This window comes from Prinia subflava, chromosome 15 (assembly GCF_021018805.1).
Source record: "Prinia subflava isolate CZ2003 ecotype Zambia chromosome 15, Cam_Psub_1.2, whole genome shotgun sequence".
NCBI lineage: Eukaryota > Metazoa > Chordata > Aves > Passeriformes > Cisticolidae > Prinia > Prinia subflava.
This window is the reverse complement of record NC_086261.1, coordinates 19,407,540-19,424,441: the sequence shown is the minus strand read 5'-3', so window position 1 is coordinate 19,424,441 and position 16,902 is coordinate 19,407,540. Positions and strand designations below refer to the sequence as shown.

General features: G+C 39.5%; 1 protein-coding gene across 3 annotated transcripts in view; it reads right to left on the bottom strand.

Moving 5' to 3' along the window:
* Positions 1-16,902, bottom strand: part of APBA2 (amyloid beta precursor protein binding family A member 2) — an 83,774-nt gene that overhangs the window by 23,151 nt on the left and 43,721 nt on the right. For all 3 annotated transcript variants that reach the window (XR_010082372.1, XM_063412547.1, XM_063412548.1), the window contains 3 exons: positions 10,825-11,826; positions 4,309-4,389; positions 3,139-3,175 (listed from right to left, as the gene is read on the bottom strand). Coding sequence is in view for 2 of the 3 variants with exons in the window: in XM_063412547.1 (XP_063268617.1) it covers positions 3,139-3,175; positions 4,309-4,389; positions 10,825-11,793 (1,087 nt within the window). In the remaining variant the exon portion in view is untranslated. The remainder of the gene's footprint in view (positions 1-3,138; positions 3,176-4,308; positions 4,390-10,824; positions 11,827-16,902) is intronic.

Genomic DNA, 16,902 nt, shown 5'->3' with positions numbered 1-16,902 from the left:
AAACTCCCTTAGTAGGTAATTTAGATTAATTTTCCTGAAATGTTTGTGTCTGAAGACAAGTAAAACCACAATTCTCTGTGCAAATTCTCATACAATCATTACTACCTTGAGCAAAATGCCCAGGGTATCTTTGGGGTCTGTGCAATCTATGGATGCTACAAAGGAAACAACCACTTCTTCTCATGTCTTGCCTGTTTGTGACAGCAATGGTGTTTTTAACTAACCTGGATGAAAAAATTCATGAGCATGGAAATAATCTAGCGTGTTAAGCAATTTTATAATCCTAATGTTATTTATTTGGAGTCTTTAAAGATTGGGGCTTTTTTGGTTGGATGTCATTGCATTGTCTCTTCCTAACTTTAAAAAATGATGTTTTGCAGAATCATTGTACTAGCAACAAAGTCAACTACATCATGTATAAATCAACAGCATGCAGAAAATGCTTACAGGAGTAGATAATAGAGAAAAAAAAGACCAAAAAAAAGAGACATGTTGGGCAGAAAACATTTCTAACATACATTTCCCATCAAAAAGGCAATGTAAGCAACTGTCAGGTGAAACGACATCTACTGCAAGGATGGAATGGTGCTGAAAATTGCCAGGGTCAAATTGGGTCACCTGGGTGTTTTCTTCCCTTATGTCTGTCTGCTTTAAATAATGCAAAAACGCAGACTTGGCTGAGGTCCCAGCTCATCAGAGCATTTAAGCATGCCCTTGACTGCAAGCATGTGTAAAAGCTTACTGATGAGGAAGGGAAGAAGGAACAGGTTTCAGACGTGAAGGTTAGTTTAATGTGAGCAAAGATTGGAATTTTATGTTGAATATTGGTGCTTAAACATTAGATAAGTATTTCTGAAAAATCTAACTGCAAATTTCTGCACTTGTCAAGGCAATAGAGATTACTTGGTTTTCTGCTGATCTACCAATGTAACAAAAACAAAGATATTTCTAGACTAAGTAGACTAGGTCCAAACATTTTTTAATTAATGTTTGTATTCATAAAATAAGAAAAAAAGAAAACTCTACAACAACAAAATATCAATAATTTAACATAACTGCATTCATTAACCTGTTAGGAACACATTTTTACATCTACTTATCATCATGTAAGCCAAGGATTCAGGCAGTATTTAGAGACTGCACTCTGAGCACAGAAGTTCAGTTTCCTGCTGAACTATCAGACTCCATGAAGTCATTGAGACCTTGGGACGTGTGGCACTGCAGCAGATTTTCCATAAGGAGTAAACGGACACAGGGCACAAGTCACTTTCCAGAATGTCTATCTACAACTCCCCTTTTCTGACTTCTTTACTTCATCATGCTTGTTCCTGTGTAAGGGAATAAGATCTATGGTGATAGGACAGAGTGCAGAAAAGCCAGAACCATTGAACATAGAACTATTTAATCCTATGAGCATGTGGTGGTACTACTACTGAAACAATTCTAACAGCAAAGCACATTTAGGTATGATATATTAAAAGATATTTTTATGTTCACATGGCATATGAAAAATATTATGTATCAATAGAAATACAGATATAGCTACTGTAGTTAAGGAGTCATAGTATAAGTGCTTTAAAACTGAACAGGAATATAATCAGAATATGGTTGTGGTATTGCTGTCAAAGTTCAGAGAACAATAGCAATGGTAGCTGGAATAATTTTTTCTTATGTGCAGAAGGGTCCTGTACTTTTTGGGACTCTACATACAAATTAATAATAAAAACTGTGTTTTTCTCTGAGTTCAGAGAGCAGTCATGTAAGCTATCATAAGCTCCTAGTGAGCCATGTATTTATTTGTATTAGACAATGCCATATAATACCTGCAACACAAAAAGCCTAATAGTCAGCTTATCCTCACATACTGTGCCACTACAGAAAAAATCAGAGCAAGAAAAATGATTGAACTAAAAAAAGGTATTATATTATGTAAAGGGTATCCTGACCCCTTTCCAGCAGAAGAGTGAGCTGACTGCTATGTAAAGAAAAAGACATAACCTTTTTATCCCAGTAAAATTAAAATGTGCAGTTGGATCTGCGGCACCATGAGGGGGAATTGTCTCGCCTGCTTTAAAGTTCTGTGCATGCTGGCCTTGCTTTGTGCTTGCCCACTGCACAATCAGCAGATGCTCATTACAAAGCATCAGCTTGCTTTCTTGTCACTGCCACCCTCGGGGAATGCATTTAAATGCACCTCTGTTCAGGGCCTGTCAGCCAGTGCATGCCAAGTGTTCCATGTGATATCCCTCAGATGCCAGCCTGGAGAGACAATCTTTGAACCTGCCATTTGTTCTAGTTCTTTAAGTAAATTACTGAAACAGAAAATGCTTGTCAAGATGGTGAGATCGGGGAATAAAAGAGAAATGTGTTGGACATCCTAATGTTATTCTAAACTGCATTAAGTTTTCCCTGAGTTGAGAATGGCATTAGAAATTAAGCTTTTCACATTCTTTTAAGGTTTCTATTGCGTGTAGTCATGGCAGATCTAAGGTATCAGATTCTTTAAAGTGTCCTACTGCCTTTTCTCACTTTACAGTGTAGTCATTTTCTTTGAAGGAAGAGCTGTGTGCATTTTCCCTGTAAAATGTTCTCCAGCTGTCTGTGAATCAGAGAATGATAATGTTTTTCAGTACAATCCTTTTTTATTTCTGTCCACCTGTTTGCATTAATAAATTGACTTGTTTTTCCTCTAAAAGAATACACCTAATAGCACTGCAGAAGAGATTGAAGATACTTGTGAAAGCTTTGTTCTCCTGAGCAGAGGATTGGATTCCCATTGTTTGGTCAGTTCAGGAAAACCTTTCTGTGCAATAATGGGCTCTGAAGAACACAGTGCTCTTACACGTTCATAAACCTCCTGCCAGGCCCACTGTTACACCCTTTTTAACCCCTTCCAGATCTGTAGCTGTTCTTCATTTTCACCCGAATCCTTCTGGGAGCTCTACGTGCTCCTCCTTTTCATCATGACCAGGCTCCCATTGCCATAAGGAGAGTGAAAATGTTAAATACTTCCATATTTAAACTTCTCAGCTGTGTTCTCTTGGGTTTGACTAGGGTTTAGAACTGCGATCTTTTATATATATTAAAGTATTTGCTTCCACTTCATCCTGCTTTAACTATGGATGATGTCACACTTACCATCAACAAAACTTGGAAAGGAAGACACTTTCTTTGTCTGTTGAGAAATAAAAATGGAATAGCTGTAACAAAATAACTTCCACACAATGAAATGAATTGTTATTATATTTAAACAGTTGACCTCTATCACACAGGCACTGCTCAGCACACTGAACACATTACATCACAGTCATTAACCCAACCTAACTGTTACACAGTGCTCTGTACTTGGGAGTCTCAAAGTATTTTAAGGTCCCACCAGACAAAAAAATAAGGGAGGCTTGGGGAAGACCATGAAAATGGCCTAGGAGGTCAGATGTCAAATCAGCAATACAAACCAGCAATTACCAATACAATCAGTTGCCTACTAGATCACACTGCCTATTAGTGATCTCCCAAATTTCCAATAAAGAACATTTAACAATGTTTTACAAAGCAAGATTCTTTGGGGTCAGTGAATGAAAATAATTGTCCCTGACTGCTCAGTACATAGAGTTACACTGATCTTAGCAGGGGCCATAACAATGCTCTTCCTGGGCTGGTGTCCCTGGTCTCAGTGAACAGATACAGCCCTTCCATTCCTTGTCTTTTGCCAGCCTCCTCAGCATTCAGATTTCCAGGAAAGAGGCTGATTTCTCCATTACAGGAAAAGGCTTTAGAAAGTGCCTCTTCGTTAATATAACAGGCTACAGGCTAAATATGTTATGGTTTTGAGATAAGAGACTTCTGCTTTTAAGTCTCAATTTCATTCCATTGTGTCTAGCCCCAAGCATAACTCATTCTGCACTCTCAGATGTGTCCTTTGCTCCAGTCTCCAGTGACACGAGCAGGTCTGTCTATCACTGAGTCTCTTCACAGCTGACTAAGCCAGGACTGACACTGGGAGGGGACGGGGGAGGGATGCAAGCAGAACACGATTTCTTTTGGATGGCACTTTTGCATTCCAATAATCCAAAAAGAGAACTTCTGGAGTGTTCTCCCTACTCTGCATGTCATCCGAAAATTTTAGGCTGGAATCCATGCCATAGGCAGTTACATAAAATGAATGAGGCAGCAAAAATTGATGGGTATAGCTCAAAGCCTTTTCAGAGCAGGCAGATATGGTATTTCTTGTCAGTGCAGCTAAGAAAGGGAGCCTAGGTCTGTGTGTGTGAGAGGGAGAGGGCTGGCAGTGGGAGCCCCAGCACCCACCTCAGGGGGATTGTTATTGTCAACAGGGCCATTGAGGTCTGAACGCTGCTGCTTCCTGGGCTGCTCCAAACCATTGCACATCTGCAAGAGAAAAGAAAGGATTTCAGAGCCTTTTGTTTTGTGGAAAGCTTCAAAACAAAGTAGAGATTTCGGTAGAAGTCAGTGATGCAAAGATGATCAAAAAATTTTGACCAGATTAAATTAAATAAAAATTCACAAAACATTAACTCTATTTATCATGTTCTCCATCACTTCTCTGAAGTTATTTATGTGCAATCAATATTCATTACTGGTACCAAAATATTCTAATGTGATATGGCAGTTGGAATTTCCTACTGTAATTTAGCAAATATCAGTTTCACATAAAAATGTTCAGCTGTTTAATTATAATAAAATATCAACTTTGATGTAAATAACAGTACATTTCAATTATCATTAAGTAGCAGTTACAGTACTGATTTAAATTTAAATTATTCTGTATCAATGCAAGTTTTTCATATGAAATTAAGTCAAATGCTATCATGTCCAAATAATTCAGAAAGCAAAGTCAGGATTTTTAGATGTGTCTATTCTCATTGTTGTACAAAATCAAAACAGCCCTAATGGCCATCTCTGAAAAACAGAATTCTAGCACTGAATGTAGCATCCTGTGTTTGTAGGAGATACTTCATGGCATCTCCTTCCTCGTGGGCCAAGCAAATCTACAGGATTCTGGCAGTACAACCTCAGGCTTCAGAAGAAATGTGAAAGAGAAAATATGAAATCATACACAAAGGAAACACTAAACTAACACTATTTTAAACTACAGAACATTCTTTTTTTCCTGCTCCAGAAGTCTCAGGGGCAGAATTTCTTTTCCAGACCTAACCCAAGTCACACAACACCAGCACCCAACGTGGAGAGTGCCTATGTCTGGTGAGTACCAAGAAAATGAAATTTTCATGGCTCAGATTGTCAGTGTTACAAATCTGGAAAACCAAGGTGATTTCTGGAACAAATGTTTATGGTTCAGGACATTTCATTTTTCCTTGTTTCTTAGTTTCCCTATACGGTATAAAAATGAGGGCCAAAACGCCACTGCCATTGTAAAGCTTCCAAAATAAAAATCTGTATGGACAATTGTGCAAATGGAAACCACCGAATATTATTTGGAAGGGTCAGCCTGAATGTTAAATGGGAATATAACTCCTTGGCTTTTCACCTTCAAACGCAGTATGTACCTATAGGCAAAGCAAGTCTTTATGTTCACCTCTAGACAAATCATTCCCTATGACTAATATTCAGTAAGCAGAACAAAATATGCTAATGAAGCAGGCACATTCAAGCTCAGTAATGACAATTTTCAGGTAAGACAACATACAAAAAGCAAAGATTCACCCAAGCAGTAAGCAGGAGTTTAAGAAAGAAATGACTGTCTGAGATATACTGAGATTATACCCAGACTTGGGCAATTCACCATATCCCTGCTTACAAACACTATTCTGTTTGAGACAAGACAAATCTAATTATATTGCATGGCTAAACTAATAGGGAGCAATCTGTATTGATGTGCAGTGAAATATATTAATGAGGTAAGCAAATATCTAGAGGACTTTAATAAAACAAACATAATAATCATACATTATTACCTAAAGTAGCAGGATTTAGATCAAGTATCCTTTAAGCAGGGATTATGACATGGCCACAATGAAGATACATTAAACTGTAAACACTGACAGCAAATACATTAACTCTTGTATGTACAACAGAATGTCAGTATTTTTAAAGCTGTCAGTTCTGATTAGGACACACTTGACTGAACTGAAAATGCACCTGCATGTAAAGAAAGAATTATCTGCTTTTGTAAGCATCACCTGGGTGCTGTAACATTGAAACAGGTCTCTGCCTCAAGTCTGCCATCTCAGTGGATTCAGTCAGCTGGGATCATAATATCAATCATGCTCTGTGGTAATTGTTGCATATGTAATTCCACACAGTCCTAAAAAAATTCTGCCTAAACATTTGTATAGCTTCTCAGTTTTCATTTATCCAGAGGTGTGATTTACTGGAACTCCTGTTTGCAGGATTTCAGGAACACAAACAAAGCTTACTTGTTCTCAGTCACATACGTAGTCTGTATGTCGTTATGGTGTAGTTCCTGGTTCCAAAGAGAAGCCAAAGCAGAATTCACAGTAACCTGGGATCAATCACACCACCTCCAAAAGGAACATAACCAATGCTTTTTCTTATTATTTGGTGCCTGAAAATGAAGGCCATTATTTTTGCCCCAGAGCTTTGCCTGTGTTTAGCAGCCCCAGAGTAATTAGGCAGAATCTCAAGCAGTTCTCAAAGAACTCATCCATTCCTCTCAGGCACATATGTCCAAACAATATGTTCTGCCTCTGGCTGATCTATTAACACTTTGCTATTTAAAAGGTTATGATGGAGAGGGAAGGGTGTCACTGTGAGCAAACAAAACTGCCTGTAACCTCCCATTACTGAGATCGTCCCAGCTGTGGAGGGAGCACAGCCTTCAGCAGCAGCCCACAAAGGGGAGCTGTGCCTCTCTCACACTTTCTGTGCCCAACAACTGCCTGCAGAAGGAAGTACGGGGAGAAGGGCTTTGTTAGTACCTTTAAACATGTAAATAATGAGCTTTATGTTCCACACCTGCCCCTCTCTTTAGCAGTAATGCTGTTCGTCATTAGCAAATAATGTGTTCAGAGACCGGCTTATATATTCTGAAATGGATCTTGAAGACAGCTAAGCTTTTTGGAAAAGAGATGTTTTGTGGTAGGTTCCAGCTGAAAAAGGTTCCTTGTGGTAGGCTCTAAGGAGAAAAATACCAACCCTTCTTGGGAAAGAGATGTTTCATGGCAAATTGACAGAATTGTTATTTGTTGAACATGTAAACCCATAGACCTGACTGACCTTTCAGCCAGGTTTGTTGTCTCTCTCTAGAACAAATGCAAACACATGGATCTTATGTTTGCCACTCAAGGACAAGACTTCCATTACTACTTTCTGTGATGTGTTGTTTTCTGCTGACAATTTATCACTGAGTGATGTGTCCTCACCTCAAGGTACATCTAAAACATCAAAGAAGATGATGTTCTTTCTCTTAAAAGAAGAGGTGGTAGCGTAGTATCAAGTCTGTTAGGGCAGCCCTATTCCTATGGAATTGCACAGGTGAAATAACTCCCTGCTGCAGGCTGCTGGTGTGGAATGGAATGGCCTAAGGCACCTCCCTGAGCACTGCATTAGTTATCCATTGGCAGCAGGAGCAGTTTGGCCCAGCAGGATACTCTCACCAAGATAAGATTCTGAATGAGGCAGCTCTTGACTAGATGAAGGTTTTCTGATCGTGATGACAAGAAAAAAGGTCAGACTTCACACTCCTCTCTCACAAAGATTCCATTACTTATGTGTTAATTTAGTGGTGGTGCTAGTACATGTCAGGAGTGAAGAGAAAAAAAAATTTCTGACAATTCCAAGTAAGCAAGTCAAGTTTAGGAAAAGAAGAGTCAGAGTAAGCTGAGAGATCTAAGCATTCCACAGAATGATTTCAACAAAATAACAAATGCACCTTCCTGCTTGCTCATTGTTTACAAAAACTGACACACGTAGTATATCTTGATTTAACCTAGAAGCATTCAAATCTACATTTATTTAAAGATAACTGAGGCAAAAAAGTGCTGTATATGCAATATGTATGCCTCTGCCATCCCTTTCAGCATATTTTGTACTGTGATATGCACACTTACAATAACAGATCTTTTAGCAAGGTGGCAAAACCAAGGCTCTTCTAAGCAGTTACTCTGCGAACAGTAAAGTTTAGCATGCAAATGTACTGACAATAGGCTTGGGTTTTTCCCCTTTCACTATGAAAGAAATTGAATTATTGTAGTTGGTTTAAATATTGTAGTTAAAATTATGGCTGTCTTGGTCTCACAAATGAGACAAAAGTTCATTTAGGCAGTACTCTAATTCCAACCATCCCTTTGATGTTTCATAGTAAATATTAAAATAACTCAATGCCCTAAAAGAAAAAGAAAATCCTCTGCACTTTATCTAAATTCTTCGAGGTCCAGTATTAATGCTAAACATCCAAACACACCTTGTGCTAAAGATTTTTAAGGAGCTATTAAGAAAAAAACTAAGTTGGGCAGAAATGAGTCCCGAACTCTTATTCTAATGCCCTCACCATGAGCCTGATCTGTGGGTAAAGCTGAGAATGATCACCTGCAGCACAAGAACACAGCAAGGTAAGACCAGTCTTGCCATGACACACACACTCAAGTAATGCTTGCCAAAGGTTATGGAACTTGTTTTTCACTCTTTCTTTTACATCCCTGAAGGCCTGGGGTGGGTAGAGGGAGAATCACCTCATGTCTCCAATTGTGTATCTCTGTAAGAAATACCACTTCACAGCTTTTGCCTTGGAGGTTTGTGCTCTTCTCTTCAGTGAAGTGCCCACAGCAGCTGTGCCTTGTCACCTTCCTCATAAATGAAATGCATGCCTTGTCTCCCAGTTTGTTTAGCCTGATCTGGAGTAGATACCTGTACTGCTGTATCTCTAATTTCCTGTCTCCGGGTCTGAAGGAATGAAACACTGTGTACTGTCCCTATCCATTAAGACAGGAGTTTGTGGTTGCTGTTAAAAGTGATGGTCTAAGCCCAGGCTTCAGCCAGCCTGGGGTTACCTATCACAGCAGGGCTTCCCTCGTTATTAAATAAGATGAAGGCATTGGTCCAAGACTGACAGGAAATCACAATCAAAGCCTCAGACATGCAGGTGAAATACTCAGAAATACCTAGGTGTTTTTGGGTTTTTTCACACCGGGGCAGTTATGTCAATACCCAGGTGCTACACAACCCTCAGCTGTTAGGAGCCTATTGACAATGACAAAGGTACAGTGCAGCTCAGCTCAGCTTCTGACAAATAAACTTCAAAACAACAAAACGTTATCAAAATGAAAGTCTGTTTCAAATATTGTTTTGAATGGGCAATCATTCAATGTGGGGAGGAACCCAACAATTACTTAGTCAAGCATTGAGGAATTCTTTCTTATTCAGGAAATCCTCTTGTCTTATGTTCTGTAAATGTTTTGAGAACTTGCAAAGAACATGATTCCCAGTAGGAGCTGCTGGAGAAAGACCCTCACTAAGTTTAAAACAGGCTACCTCAATGTGCTTCCAGCCAACACCTAGGAGCTGTTCAAACCATTCCACATCAGCCAGCTTATTCACCAAGGGACTTCTCTGCTGGCAGCAAGGCACTGAATACAGTAAGCTGCACAATTTGGTTATAATTATATTTCTGGAAATAGAATGTAGTAATGAATATTAAAACACTGCTGCAGATATGGGAAATCTGAAATTATCCCCCTAAGACTTTTTTTTTTGTTCACAATTATAATGAAGGTCAACCTGTTTCATCAGCATATACTTAAACATTTGATTTCCTTTTACTTTTTTTTCAGAAGAATTAATGTATTTTAATGGAATCACCTAGACTAAATTGTTTAACTGTGGGGCACTTAATTATACAAAATCCTATTTACAGAGTTGATAAAGCTGAAATAGGAAACTTATGCATGAGAAGTTTAATAAAGCATTTTAATTAAAGAGAAGGCAAAATATTTTGTTTACCCTTGCTAGTTTGTTATCCAAGCACATGTTATGTTTTAACTCTTTTAGGTAGATCTGTTCATTGCAGAAGATAATTAATATTCAACTGCGTATAATTTTAGAGATGCAAAGTCAAGGTTTTAAAATTACATTAGAGAATGAGGTCTCTCTCTAAGAAGAAACCATATTCAATTTGAAACTTCAGAGAAAAAAGTCACACCTCTTTTCTTTTAGAAAAGCTTGAGTTTTGTTCTTAGACTCTTTTTCTGGCACTCAGCGTTAGAACAAGAAAAGATTATGCACAGTTTAAATTAACTTCTACATCATTCTTGTGATAAAACTGCTTAACAGCATTTTTGGTAAGAGAAAAGCTCCTATTTCTTCCTCCTTGTCAAGGTCAAGATATGTCCAGCCAGTAAAAAAACCACACAACAATATGCAGGCACTTCTTGAAGGTTTTTTTAACATATACAGGATCTAGATTTGACATACATTCTATCAAAACCAGAACATTATCAATCACTAAGGCAATGGTACAGCCATTCATGCAAAAAAAAATTCAACTATTTCAATGCTGACCCCAGTTTTAAGTTTCTCCAGACTGTCACTGCAGAATGAAAATAAAGAAACTGGTTTTGCCCCATGCATCTGGAATACCTTTGCTTGAATTTGTGTCTCTTCTCAGTGCAAAACCTCGTTGCTAGATCTCTGCATATGCTGATTACATTTAGCACCTCTTTCTAAACACACAATGTGATTATGTGAACGATGTTACAGTAAAATTTAAAATACTGCCAATACATTTACATATTAATACCTATTAAAATGTTGCTAATTTTGTTTGAAATAACTAACATAACACTTGCATAATGCCCCTGACAGTCTGGTTAAAAAAGCACCTCATACCTGCTCCTGCGGCCACTTCTGTCTGTCCTCTGGGGACCTTGACTTTGCTTTAAAACCTCGATGCACATCTCCACTGTGCTTAGACGCAGATGGGATATTCAGAGATTTTGGCCTCCCCTCGTGCCTGTTAGCACTGTGAACAGCTTCTCCCTTTGAACAAGTCTCTTTGTAGTCATGTGCCATGTTTTCAGTCCCAGTGTGCTCTGGACTCATTTCTGTTGTACTGTTAATGCTGCTCATGCTCATACTCATTTTGATTTCTGCTACAATCTGGTCAATGTCCTCTTCCTGCTCTTCCAGCTCTGCATCCTCTTTTCTAGAATGGTATGGTGATATTCCCTGTGAATTTCCATTAGCCTCTGCTGGGTAATAGTCCGGATAGTCACCTTCACTTTGACAGTACTGTATGTTTTCTTCTTGGTCTTGGATCTCCAAAGATGATGCTTCATCCTCCAAAATCTGAATGCCATTATCTTGACCTTCCTGCCATTCTTGCCTGTCCATCACCTCATTCTCATCTTGGTGCTGAATTTTACCTTCAGCCCATTCTTCCACAGCTTCCTGACATTCATCTGTTTCAACATGGTGTTCCTCATGGGGAGCATACTCCTCCCCATTGCAGTCCATTCCTTCCAGGTAACTGTCATCCTCTGGACAGTATCTGATGTAGTACGTGATCCCCTCCTCTTCTTCTGGCAAGCCTTCATCGTAGTCCTCCTCCTCAGAAGTGTTGTTTACATAGTCAGAGCTGGAGTCACCATCTCCGCTATGGTCATTGCACTCATGTTCCACAGGGGTGGGACTACCTGCTCTGACAGCTGCTAGTTCTGCCTCCTTTGCTGCATAATCTTCAATGGGAAGGTCACTTGCTTCATTTTCAGGCTCCCTGTTGTGAGATGAAGTCGGGCAGGCTCTGGCTCTGTGATCCAGCATGCTGGCTGTAGTGCTTTGATGTTTCCTGTTTGCCATAGCTCCTTACATGACAATCATTTCCAGCAATTACTGCAGGGAAGATGGAAAAACACACATTCAGAAAAAGGTCATCAGCAGAGAACAGTGATGTTAATAGGAAGCAAACTGATAGATTCATTTGGTAAAAAGCCTGTGTTTGTAGCTATTTGACCAAATTCAGACAGCTAACTTTTAAAATGCTTATGCTATGGAACCATGAAATCAAAGTAATAAGTTGCACTCTGAAAAGAACAGATAAAGAGAAGGTTCTACATTTATGCTAAATGTATTCTAGTGTAGGCTCTCTTCTGTCAATTTGACAGAGAATTAATCCTGAACCTTGAAATTAGTTTTCAATTTCTTTTTCTTGCCAGGAAGGGGTCATGCTTTGATCGCTATGCAGTAAACGGGACCTTTTCAATTTTCAGCTTAGGCATTTCTTTAACGTGTACTGAAAGCAAACATTCAGAATCTGACCTGCTCTCACCAAAACTGAAGGAAAATAATTCTATTAACTTGGCAGTCACATAGTGCACTAAAAGATAATGCACTGGTATTAAAAGTATTATTTTTAAAAAAGCACATGCTGGTTTCTTAGCCCTTTCTAGCTGGATGCCATGAAGCATCTCCCATTGTTGAACCAAATACTGCTTTTAGAATAGATTATTTCAGTTGGAAGGGACCTACAACAATCACCCAGTGCTGACCAAGATAAAGCATGCTTTAAGGGCCTGGTCCAAATGCCTCTTAAAACACTGACAGGCTTGGGCATTGACTGCCACTGGAAGCCTGTTCCAGCATCTGCCCCTGCTCTTGGTAAGGAAATGCTTCCTAATGTCCAGTCTGAACTCACCGTGAGACAGCTTTGAACCATTCCCAAGCACCTTAGCACTGGATACCTTCTCTGGGGAGAAGTTCAGCACCTCCCTGCCCACTTCCCCTCTGGAGGATGCTGTAGAGGGCAACGAGGTCACCTCAGCCTCCTTTCTACAAACCAGACATGCCCAAAGCTCTTTGCCACCCCTCAAAGGACACCTCCTTCCAGGTGGAAAAAAAATCATTAAAGAAAATAGCTAATTCTAGACAGGCTTGACAAGTGTGATCTGCTGCATTTGGAAGGGAGAAATAATATACTTTTAGTATTTGTGTTTCTCTTATTTCACTGTTGTATCCTTATGATAAACTTGACCTGTGTAGTTACTTCCTTGGCATGAAGTGTGCTCAGGCTCCTCACCTGCACCACACAACTGCAAGAATGTCTTGATTTAACCAGTTTCCCAAGGCATGAGCAATAAAGCTACCATGGAGCTAGGGGATTAGAGGAGTTACACAGGGAGTAATTTCCTAGGCATTATGAACTTAGAAAAATCCTAGCACTGTTACCTAGAGCCTTACAGATACCCCTGTAGAACTTCTTAGACCACAAGGAAACTCCCAATCCTTAGTTTATGACAAATCCAGGGATCTGATGTATCTGTGGATTATTGCAAAGCTATCACATGGCAAATCTAACCCTGAAACACGGGATCTAGATTCTGAGATACAAAGCAGAGATGATGTTAGTCACAGGAGGAGGTTTGAAAGGAACCCAGCATATGGAGCCCTTTCCAGTTATTGTTACCTTGCAGAACTAGTCTTGACAAATAAAGCTTTAAAGTAACTAGTGTATCTGAAAAGAAGTTTGAAAGGAGAAGATCAGAGAAGGCAAAACTGAGTGATTACTTGCCTCTCCTCACTACTGGAAGAACTAGTAAGGTTTCCTTACAAGGAAGACTTGTAAGGTTTTCTCAATGCAATCTGTATGCCCATTATCCCTTTAGTAATGATGCATTTTTACTCTGGAGTCAGTTATAACAAACTCAGAACACCAAGCCATCCACACACCAGTGTTACCTCTGATTTAGTCAGCTCTTACTGCAAACTAAGGATGTTTCTATACTGTGGCTGCAGTATAAACAAAATTCATTTTACACTGGATTAAAACAGTGATTAAGTCACAACACTGCAATGCTCTGCACAAACTGCAAAAAAAATTGCCCACAAGCAAGACAAATTGCTTGTATGACCATTTCAGACATGAGTACACTACACAAGCATGTCTAAAATGAGTTAAGATGGAGTGCTATAATAATTTTGAATGGCATTGCAAGAAAACTACAGAGATACCATCTGGTTTAACCAATTTTTTTTTTCAAGAACAGAACAACTTAAGTGACTCTTATTGAAAGAAAAGTTCTCATCTGCAATAGCCTTAATCTTCTAGTGGAAATATCACCCATATTAAACAATAGTTAAATATTTACAGTGCAGTTGACCCTGCACATAAGTCACTACAGTGTAGCTGAAGACACAGGAGCACAGAGCCTGTAACAAGCACAGTTTGAAACCCATGACTCAGATTTTCCTAACACATATGGAGATGAGAACCCTTTTTTTAGCCACTGTAATAGAGTTTTTCCACCCACATCTAAGACTCCTCATTTAGTATCCAGGCCCTAAAACTGCCATAAGTGGTACCTCTGCAGTGATAGCCTTTTATAAATTCCAGTAGTGAATGATCATAGATGATACTTACCTGCAGGAAAATCCAGTGCAATCTAGATATTCTAGAACACGTTGCAGGATGTGATCTGAGAGCCAAAAGGCAGGGGAGGAGCCTAGGGAGGGCCGGGTGGCTGAAGAGTGGAGCTGTGGGGAGCTGCCAGGGTGAGGGGCTCAGCTGGGCACTGCAGTCCTGCCCCACCAGGGCCTGGGAATGTGCAGCGTCTGCACTGCCGTGGGGAGAGCTTCCAAAAAAATAGAGGCAGACTGGAAATTTGTTAGAGCAGAGGTGGTAAGAAATAGAGAAAGGAGTTCCTCTCAAGCATGTCTAGCACTGATATACTGGACATGGGAAATGGGTTTTCAGTTAATTCAGCCTGAGCAATGATTGAGGACAGTGCTTTACCCTGCATGCTGGAACTGAGGCAAAATAAGCCGGAGTTTTTGGTGAGAGGCAATGCTGATCTTAGTGCTCAGGAAACTGAGGTTACAAAGCAATCTCTGCACAACAATTACAATTTTAGTTGGCTTCCCTTGCAATTTTCTAAGGCACTACTCTTAAGGTATCAAAGTACTGAAATAAAAAGGCAGAATTTATTATTTTCAGCCCATGAATTGCAGACTGAATGTGCACTGATTACAGCATCTTCAAGTACAAAATGTAACTTCTCCAACTGTACCAACACATCAGAATTACTGAGCTGAGTTTTCAAACACCAGTCTACTCTTTATGGAGCTGCAGATACATTGCTGTCAATACACAGCTGTATTTTAACTCAAATATTAGAACAGCCAGGGCAGCCTAGTTTTCTTCTCCTGTATTAAAATATCTCTCAAGCTTCCTAGCAAAATGCTTTAATCGGTGATTAGGTTTAGCATAACCTGACTATTTTAAGCTGTTTCATGTCACACAGCAATGTTCCTGAGGGCCACAGGTCTGAAGTCTTCTGTCTTCTCACCTACAGAGACATTAATTTTCCAGGTTTTAAAGTACAAAACCAGAATTTTGACTTTTTCTTTTAGAAATGCAACAGATACCAAATTTTTGCCACGTGTTCTGCTATTCAGACTACTGCACACAGCCTTCAAAGTCCCTGACTGCATGGATTAGTACTTTAGCTAATATTCACATCAGTTAATGTAACCTTCTAACATCATAGGTATCTTGAGAAAATTAGAAATTGGAGAAAAGCTGGGATTTCTATCTAATATTACTCAACGTTGAAGTGAAAAGAGGAGTAATGATTTGCTGGATCCGGAGGCACTTTATCCATAAAGGCTCCAATGGAGCCCACAGATCATTTCCTCTGCTTGGTGTAAGACTCCCTCCTACTTCTTAGATCTCACCTCCCTCCTTGACAGCAGAGTTAGGCCAAACTTCTGCATCACTCCAAGCACATTCTTCCACTTCTGGCTGCACTTGGGATGAAGTGTTGCTGGGAACATGGATCAGTGCTGGATTCCTGTTCACCTTCCTTGGGATTCAGTAATTTTTTCTTGCTGAGACAATCAAACCCTGACTTCAGATATACAGTGCATCACTAAATCTCCATCAGTGTTATCAGGATCAGTGAATAAGGGACACAGGGTTCTCAGTAAAAATGCTTTTCTTTCAGTAATGGTTTTACTATATTTTTCTCAATTTTCCCTGGCCCAGCTCAATGTTGAAAGGAAAATTAATCTCCAGGAAACACATGCTGCTTTTCCATGTGAGAGTAAAAAGAAATATGCATAGAGAAACCAATTTCTTCTGCTCCCAGGAACAGGACTACTGGTTTACAGCTGGAATTTATTCTAATCAGTGCTCATTATACTCATTAGCTTTCTCCTGAGTTTGCTGCACCTAATCCCAGACAGCTGTAGTGAGGAGCTTTATCAGCCTTAACTTACTACATCTTTTCACCTGTGTAGAAAGATCTCTTTACTGTCTCCTCAGTTAGAGAGGCCAATTAAATTAGCATTAAAAATGGGAAATGGTACACAATTATAAACGTGGTGAAATACCCAGTATCATACTGCTGGCTGTGCTTAAAAAACTGCATTGCATCTATACTTGATTCACAAACTCAATAGCATTTTAGTGGGAGCAAAACAAGTTATTTATATTTAACATGCACAGTGATCTGAGGGGGCAGGGGAGTACTGTTAGGTTCTTTTGGCAACAAATACACTGTTGCATGCTTATCTACAGCCAAATGATTTTTGAGCCCTGATGTTCCAACTTACAGATGAACCTAAGAATTTTACTGGCCTGAATTTGATATATTCACTGTATTTTGCAAGGTTTCTTTCCTGTGCCTTCTCCTCCCCAGGTTTGTTTTTCCATCTACTCCTCAGTCTTTCTCCCACACATCAGACATCTACACCATTTGTCAGTTTGGACAGAATGGACACTCAACTTTTGCTTCCTTGGAATCGTTCAATACCTCCAATTTTCTGCAGATATCCTCTGCAGTCTCACTGCTATTAAACTGGTTCTACTCTTTGTAATTCATCTTTAGATGTAAGTTATAAGCACTGCCACACAATTTACTGCCAGGCGAGCCCACAGCACACACAGCCCACAGCCCTGCTCCTCTCTGCTGA